The 9014-nt window shown below is 46.4% G+C and overlaps 1 protein-coding gene across 1 annotated transcript in view; it reads left to right on the top strand.

Moving 5' to 3' along the window:
* Positions 1–230: 230 nt before the first annotated feature.
* LOC135902212 (adhesion G protein-coupled receptor E2-like) overlaps positions 231–9014 on the top strand; it is a 40738-nt gene continuing 31954 nt past the window's right edge. Inside the window, exon 1 of the mRNA XM_070537992.1 lies at positions 231–395. Within this exon, the coding sequence (XP_070394093.1) occupies positions 278–395 (118 nt within the window). The 5' untranslated portion in view covers positions 231–277. The remainder of the gene's footprint in view (positions 396–9014) is intronic.

Raw genomic sequence — 9014 nt, 5'->3', positions numbered from 1 at the left:
ATTTTGAAAAGAGGGCAATTCTAGGACAACACGTTGACATTCACGGTTTATGCAACTGCTCCGGAGAGGAGGTAAAAATGAATTTTTTGCCGGAATTCCTCGAACGTGACGCAGGTGCGCAGGTTGAGCCTAATCAGCGCTACGAAGCAGCTCCTCTTATGCTGGCAGCCGCAGACGCGTAAAACCCCGGCCTGATAAGGGACCCTCGCTGATATCCCATGGGTATAGACTGGACCTTCGCACAGCAGCCTGCAGTCGCTCTTTCGAAGTTCCAGCAATGGGGACACGTTTCAGGCATCTGCTTCTTTGTGCATTGGTACTACTCGCTGTAGCGCAAAACTTATGTGCGACAGATTCTGGTGGAACGGAAAGCTATCCCTCTCAATTAAGCCCAGGTACGTTCCTTTGTACAGTCGGGTATCTTTCATGTGCTTAGAGTCACATAAATATCAGCGTATGTGAGAATAATGATTTGCATCTAGCACTGGCATTGACTACAAGAAACCTGACTTAAAATATTTCACAAGAAGGACGGGTAACGGGCATTGAACGAAGCGTCACATGCGCATTACAGCAACCTCGCCAAAAAGTCGTAGAGCTACGCGTCATCACACTAATAATTCATCAAAAGAAATATTCGAAAGAATGTTCACCCTATGAATGTAGGACAGGCTCTGTGATGGCTATGTGCCGCTCCCAACTCGTGCAAGCACTGTCAAAAGCGCGTTTACTACTTTGGTGGAGCTGAGTTCTTTCAGAGGGATTGCTTCTCGAAACTTTGTAGCCGAACACATCATGGTAAACAAGTACCTGTAACCCGATTTTGTTTTTGGTAGAGGCTCTACCGTGTCTATTACAAGTCGTCTGAAAGGCTCTGTTATTAAGGGTACTATCTTTAGTGGAGCTTTCCATGTCTCTTCTGGTTTACCAGAGCGCTGGTAGGCGTCGCATGATCTTACAAAGTTTTCTACGTCTTTGAAACAGCCAGGCCAGTAGCGTTTCTTAAGCAATCTTTCCTTTGATTTGTTTATGCCTAGGTGGCCCGACCACCCATTTCCAAGGCAGAGACTCAAAAGGTCCTCCCTATACTTAGTAGGTACAACTGACTGATCTAAAATCCTACCCTTTCGATCTCTGTAGTGCCGATACAGCAATCCTCCTCTCTCATGTATCGTCACGTTGCGCCTAGCAATGCGTTCTTTATCTGTGTGATGTAATTTAGCTAAGCTCTCATCATTCATTTGCTCGGCAGCCAGTGACTCTCTATCCACACGTAAGAGCTGATCAAAGTTCATTGAGGCCGGTGACAACAATGACCCTGTCTCGCTTGCGAGTGCATCAGCGGACTCTTCCTTCAGGGTTGAACTTTGACACTCTAGGGCTACATTCTCATTAAGCTGGCCAGCTGGCAGGCTCTCCTCAACTGTTCTTTTGTCCCTCGGGCCTAGCTCGGATCCGGGTATTGAAGTTATCCCCTTTTCTGCTTCCGCTGGAGCAGCTTTTGCATTTTCAGCCGAAAGCGATGCGATTTTACGAGCTTGGCCTCGGGTCAATGCCTGTACTATGCCCTCTCCCAGTTTAAGCCCTTTGTCACACAGTAACTGATTCGAACGATTCGAAAAAATGTAAGGGTACTGCACTGACAAAAATTTGGCAACTGCAGCCTCAGCCACTAGCTCCCCGAATGGTCCACTGATTTCGACTTTGGCCATGGGCAGACACACGCTGTGTTCTTCTACAACCTGTTTGATCCATGCTACTTCTCCGGTGAAGTCATCTACCGTCACGTAAGACGGATGGACAATGTCCATCGTGGTGGCACTGTCTCTTAGCACTCGGCATGGTTTGCCATTAACTTGCAGGTCGTGAAGATATGGGCTTAAAAGTTCCATATTCTCGTCTTTTCCCACCCCGTAGGAGAAAACTATGCTAGGCTTCCCGCAGTTAACAGCTATATGTCCCAGTTTGTGGCATTTATAACAGCGAATCGGCCTAAAAAATTCGAATTTTCTTTTCTGCTCTTTTTGTACGGTTTCACCGTTATGTTTCTCCTCGCTCTTTTCTGCGGGCTTTTCCTCCACTTCTCCAGGCTCCGATCGTCTAGTCTGGGAACCCTTTTTGAAAGGAAATGGTTTCCGCGGTCCATTTCGACGCTCCCAATTTCCGTCCTCGGCGTTCAACTTTCTACGCGTTGCGTACTCTTCGGCTAATTCAGCCGCCCTTTCCACAGTGTTTACATTCCCTCTGTCTTGCACCCACAGTTTCACAGCTTGGGGGATGGTTTTGTAATACTGCTCTAGACACACGCATTCAATGATCGTGTCTCTGCTGTCGTACGCTTCCGCGCTTTTCATCCACTCTACTAGGTTGGCCTTTAAGCCCGATGCAAACTCCGAATACCCCTCGTTATATTTCTTGCCTGTGCTTCTAAACCTTTGCCGAAAAGCTTCGGCTGAAAGGCGGTATTTCTTCAGGAGACTAGCCTTCACTTTTGTATAATCATATGCATCCTGTGCACTCAGTCTGGCGATTACTTCCGCCGCCTCGCACGGCAACATAGACAGCAACCGCTGTGGCCGTGTACTCAGGCCGAAGTTCATCTCGCAAGTCCTTTCAAAATTGCTTAGGAACAAGCCTATGTCGGTCCCGACCTCAATTGGCTTTAATAGCCTGTCCATGCGGTATGATTCTGCCTCACTTGATCATCCCAGAGCCCCTTCATTTCCTTGAGACAACTCCAAACATTGGCTTTCAAGTTCAAGTTGCATTTTTCTTAACTCGCCATTTTTATCGCGTTCCTCTCTCTCTCTTTTTCATTCTTCTCTGTCCCGTTCTTCTCTTTCTCTGTCCCGTTTCTCTCTTTCTTTCAGAAGTTCAAACCTCATTTTAATTTCATCCTCACTGGCCTGTTCGGAAATTAGCTCCAACAATTCCGATTTTAGCATTTCCTTGCGTACATCTAGGCCCAGTTCCTCACCAACAATCAACAACTCGTCTCTCAGCAGCGTCCTTAACTCCATGATTGCTGCTTTACTTCCTTGGTCCTGCTCGCTAAATCTAGCTAGGAAAACACAACCTAGCTAACACTCAACAATCTAGCTTACCTACTGTTCTAAATAGAACAACCACAAAATGAAGCCTAGAGAGTCAAAGCAAGAACCAAGCACTCACTGCAGACACAGCACCACGTCGCAAAGTCCATCTCATCGCTGTCAGCCAGTTACGATTGGGGGCTCAATCCTATCGCTCGTGATCCGTTGTCAAGATTGGAGTCGGGCATGAATTAAAAGGTAGCTGGCCCATGCCGTTGTCGAACTTATCCACGCTGAGGACGTTGATGAAGGGAAGGACTGCTTCTCATCGAGAACGAGGAATATGGGTTTATTTACAGTATTTATATCAGTCTAACATGACTGCTTGAGAGAGTACATTAGACTAACATCACTGCTTGAGAGAGTGTCCGTCAGTCTAATATGACTGCTTGAGAGAGTGTGTCCAGCATCCGTACAACAGCGGTTTTTAAACACTTGGTCCTCCCCCGATACAAGGTGACGCGAACGTTCGTTTAGGCATCGTAACCTAGCCGCCTCTCCGCGGGACGGTTTACACACACACACGCACACACACACAGGTTCACGTTCCGAAACCGACACCACACGAATTTAGTAGAACTCGGAGTGGACCATCGCAGTGCGCTCGGGTAGCCATTGTCCTGCGTTTTGATCCGCGAATGGGACGGGGGCCCCGACGAGGTTCCCGCGGCGACTCCCCCACTCGCGGCAGATCAGGTCCACGTTGGTGGGTTCGGCAACAATAGTTGGCCCGCCAAACGCATTCAGTCACAATGGCAATTTAGTGACGCCGTGGCTAGAGGTTTGCGGCGGCACTCTAGGAAACATTGACGCCCGTTGTTGCAACTGGCTGGCAACACTTGCATCTCAGCTGGGCCGTTCTTAGCAGGTCGTCTATTTGCGCTCTTACGCATATATTTCAAGATGAACCAACTCGCCCCAAAAAAAGTATTGCTGTACTTCTCTTCTCTTACATGATAGTTATCGTCGGAAAGTTGTCGACAATCACCAAACTGGACTAATACACACATCAACGAACATTCACGTACTAAGTCTCAGTACTGCAATGTAAATAACTGCTCGTGCAGCAGAAGAGTTCACATAGCATAAATACTCACAAAACCGAAGTGTTCACATGCAACATAAGAGTTCACACAGCCTAAATGTTCACAATACCATAATGTTCACACAGAAGGTGTTGGACACTTGAATACCGCGCTTTAGTATACGATAAAAATGCTTCATGAACACGAAGACACAATGACCATGTAATTAAGCGTGCCTGTTAATAATAACAATGCGAGCAATAACTGTTGTATGGCTTAATATCTTGTGATATTTTTTATTCCTCCAAAAACTTTACAAAGGCGCACGCAGCGACGTTTTGACGTTTTTCTGTTGGCCAAGGAACTAAAATTTTTCCTAAGGATAGAGGCCGTCTATCCAAGCCATGTGGTTATTCCGAAAGGTTCTTGCGAGGAGCATCATGATTTTGACAGTGTAGAAGAAAGTGTTCTACGTCTTTTTGAGCCTCTTCGCATGAGCATGTAGCACTGTTAGATTTTTTCTATCCTATACATAAAGCTTTTAGTATAGGCAATGCCTAGCCGAAGCCTATGAGCTGGTGTTTCAACAGATCGACTAATTTTAAACGGATTATTCAGTGCTATTCCAGGATTTGTATTATATGATTCAAAGTTATGAACCAAGTTTCCTTGGACAATCTACCGCATAGTTTGTTCAATAGACATCGCGCATCACTCGCCGCTAGAGGAAGTAGTTTTCATGTCATGTTGTATATCTTTCGCTATTGCGTATGTCTTCTGTATTTCGTATATCAATGTGCTGTTTGCTTATATTAAGCTGATTTCTGTATTGCTATATTTAAATATACAGCAGTGAGGCTTGTGCGTCACTCAGAATTATCCAGCGAAGTTGTTCTGACTGCTCACATATGTAACGTAAAGCAGAAAGTATTGCGTAAAGTTCTGCCGTTGTGAACGTTGTAAATTTGCAAAGCTTATGGGCTCTTTTCTCTTGGTATGCAGACATATAAGATGCACGTACATAAAACGCAGATGTAGAGCTTTGTTTCCAGCATGATCCATTAGGTATACACGTGAATGCGATCTACGCTATTAGTGTAAATATGTGATAAAGTTAATTGCTTCATCGCAACAACGTCTGTGTCACATTTGCGGCCTACTCCAGGAATTGAAGTTACTAGTTCTGGAATTCCTAGTCGCCATGGGCGATGATTTGCGCAAGTAGGCCAGTATTCGTAAGCAAGCAGTAAATTTTGGCACCACCGTATTTCTTCATGTATGCGTACAGCGGTTCTATCCTAGCGGTCTTGGCATAGTGGATGATTAGCGGTCTGTGTAGCCAAACAAAAAAAAGTGCCAAGTTTCCGTAAATCTTAACCTTAGCGTATCCTCAGCGTTTGGAGGCATCTTGACCGCATAGACGCCCGGCGCAAAGACGCTGGCGCGGTTGCGGGCACAGAGACTGACACGACGGCGGGCGCGCGCCGCTTCATCCCTGGCGTGACGTCACATATCACGTGATGCAGCGATGGTGGGGCCGCCGCCGCGTCGTGCGCGACGGCGCGAACCGAAGCGTGGAGGCCTCCGCCTGGCGACGTCCGACGGCGCGATATGAGGCCCCATCTGCAGCCGGTGTGACGTCATCACATGACGTCACATCATGTGATCTCACTTCAGGGTCAATGGTGGCCACCGCCGGGAGGCGACCGACGGCGCGATATGAGGCCCCATCTGCAGCCGGTGTGACGTCATCACGTGACGTCATGTCATGTGACCTACTTGAAGGTCACTCGAAGGTCAATGGTGGCCACCGCCGGGAGGCGACCGACGGCGCCTCATCTGCAGCCTGTGTGACGTCATCACGTGACATCATGTCACGTGACCCCACTTCAGTGTCAATGGCGGCCACCGCCGGGCGTCGCGCGAAGGCCCGAAACCTACGCTAATATGCTTCGCATAATATTACTTCCTGTGACTGTCGCATACTTCGCTATCACTAATACTAGCTGCTACGCCTTTCCGACGAAACTGCAGGCTCTCTCTCCCTTTTTATTTTCTTTTTCTGCGGGTCCGAGTATAGGCGCGGGTGCGCATGACTGCTGTTGGTTCTTATTTCGAGTGAATCCGGCTTGGCCTTATTTCTGTTACTGAGTGAATTATACAGTGTTCAATAACTATCATGATCCAGGACTTAAAAAAGAGCATTTGCGTTACTCAAAGAAATACTAGCGCATATTGTTTCCAGTATAGTGGAGTAGCCGCCAGTAATTCGTTCGTTACTGAGATTGAATTCGATAATTGCAATTATTTATCTAACTCGAGAAGTACTGTCCTGATTTTCAAAGTGTCAAGAGGCAAAGAGACATCTAACTGCAGTGTTTACTGGCAAAGAAACCTTTCGATGTATGAAAAAGCGCAGAAGAAATGTAGTGGAAACGCACTTCGCTACTCGTGTAACTGCGACTTCTGTAACTTACATGTTCATAATTACCGATACACACCGCAGTATAACTTTCTACGGCTCGTTTCTAAGGCAACACCGCATTCACTAGAGGCGCTTTTGTACCACTTTGAAGCATCGAACTCGTGGCTGAGTGGTAGCGCCTCCGTCTCACACTCCGGAGACCCTGGTTCCATTCCCACCCAGCCCATCTTGCACGTTGTTTTTTATTCATGAAGTGCCTGCCGGGATTTATCGCTCACGGCCAACGCCGCGGACGCCGACGCCGACGACACCGGCTTTTCTGCGACACGAGCTCCTTAACGCTGTCGCGTTAAAATGCCACGTTAGTGCGCGCCCACCCGCATCATAAAGCAGCGCCCTCAAGCAAGCTGATTGAATGCAACTACATTGCCTGTCACAAACCACAAGATACAGCGCATCACCTTGATAATGTTACAGAAGGAGCTCCAACAGCAGGTTTGGTGGCTTCGCAGCTATTCCTTCCTCTCATTTCTAGAACCCACTTAATTATTATCCGTCTCCCAAGGCCGACTCATCACATTGATAACAAAAGCGCCTTGATAACGCGGCCGAAGCGTCACTTTGACCACACACGAAATGCGAAAAGCAATATAATAGGCATAGAATATTTCGAAATCCCGGTTTTGCTCGCATCGCATCGAAAGAGTGCGCGCGAAGCTATATTTCATGCCAGAAACTTGCTTCGCACCAAGCCAAATTAAAGTGACCATTTAATTTTTCATGAAAGTGTATAGGCGCTGCAAAAACAGGTTAATGTAAAAAAAGCGAAATACATAAGCAGACCGGGAAAAGTCAAAACCAATGCGTTCAAGAAAGTAAATATATCACTTCTAAATGAGCCGAATTAGCAATCTAGGATGTCTGCACAAAAAAATACCGTCAGGTTTCAGTGTGCTTTTATTATCTACGAATTCGTAAGCTCCGCTGAACACCAGCCTAGAGGACGTGTTCGAATAGGTCTCCTCTCTTGATGACTGACGTCGGAATTCTACAGCAGACGTCCGCTATCCTTGCCTTGAGCAATTCTAATGTCCGTCTCGATCATGTAAGCATGATTTTCCACATAAACATAAAGAAAGAAATCGAGTGGAGAGAGGTCCGATGAACTAGCCGGTCAACTTACAGGCCCGTGCCTTCCAATGTATTCGGCATGAAACGTCGCCTCCAGCCAGTTTCGTGCTCGGCTGCTGTTGTGTGCGGGTTCTCCATCTTGCTGATACCACGGAAGTGGAAGACGTGAAAGCGAGACGTCACTGAGAAACTCACCCACCATTCCTTCAAGAATTTCGTTCACGTAACGCTGTCTAGTCAGTGTGTGATCGAAGATGGGACCGATTATATATATTGCACCGGCTCAAATTCCGAACCACACATTGAGCGACCACTGGGGCTGGTGCCGATTACGATTTAGCCAGTGTACATTGGAGTCCCTCCAACAGTGTGCATTACGCAAATTTCCGTAGGCGTTTCTGAGAAAATTGGCTTCAACTGTGCACATGTTTCTCAAAAAGTCCAGTGACTCATCAGCTTTTGTGATGACCCGATTCGAAAAACCTAGGCGATTCTACAGGTCCCTATCTTCTAAGTATTGGTGCTGGCTAAGGTGGTATGGGTGAAATGCCGTCATTTAGAATCCTCCAAACTGTTGACTCGGAAATTTGTGCCTGGGCGGCCACTTCCCACACGCTAGCATGATGTTTTGAGGCAATGAATGCTAGAACATGCGTGAGTAGGCTAGGACTGAAAAATGGAGTCCTCCGACGCTGTTTCTTGAAGCTGCCGGTTTGTCTCAGGTTTTCATAATTTCTGATGATAGTCGATGTGTTTGGTCTACGGCCACACTTCCATGACTGATATATATATTCGCGGCCTTCCCCTTATTGCCATTTGTAAATCCCAAGGCTGGGATCATGTTTACCTTCTGCTCATTAGAGAAGGACATGGCGACTGGTGGGAAACAAAACACACCTTTAAACCTTTGACTTTGACTTTATTGAAATTTAGACAATATACAGTTGTCCGGGTGAAGAGGGCTAAAGGTGACACACGTGGTCAGCTGACTAGGCCCTAGACACCCTGAATTCACGCAGGCACAGTTTCGACATGGTAAGTTGCGAAGTAAAATTTTTTTTACAGGAAGATTATAACAATTCACATACAGCAATATACATACACTGTACATTCAAATCAATCTAATTAATTATGTATAATACCTACAAACATGTTCACTTCATCAAGAAAAGCAAAAAAAGCAAGGAATCCTAACTGGATCTCCTATACGACAAAAAAAAAATGTTCACATGACAAATATGTTCACTTGACAAAAAAGAACAAAGGAAACAAATTTATGACTGGTGTAAACACGATTTAAGAAAAATCACTTTGCCTGGTTTCGGAAAGCAGGCAAAGAGG

Source organism: Dermacentor albipictus, chromosome 4 (genome assembly GCF_038994185.2).
Source record: "Dermacentor albipictus isolate Rhodes 1998 colony chromosome 4, USDA_Dalb.pri_finalv2, whole genome shotgun sequence".
NCBI classification, from domain to species: Eukaryota; Metazoa; Arthropoda; class Arachnida; order Ixodida; family Ixodidae; genus Dermacentor; species Dermacentor albipictus.
Note: the sequence above shows the minus strand (reverse complement) of the source record. Positions and strands in the feature narration are given on the sequence as shown.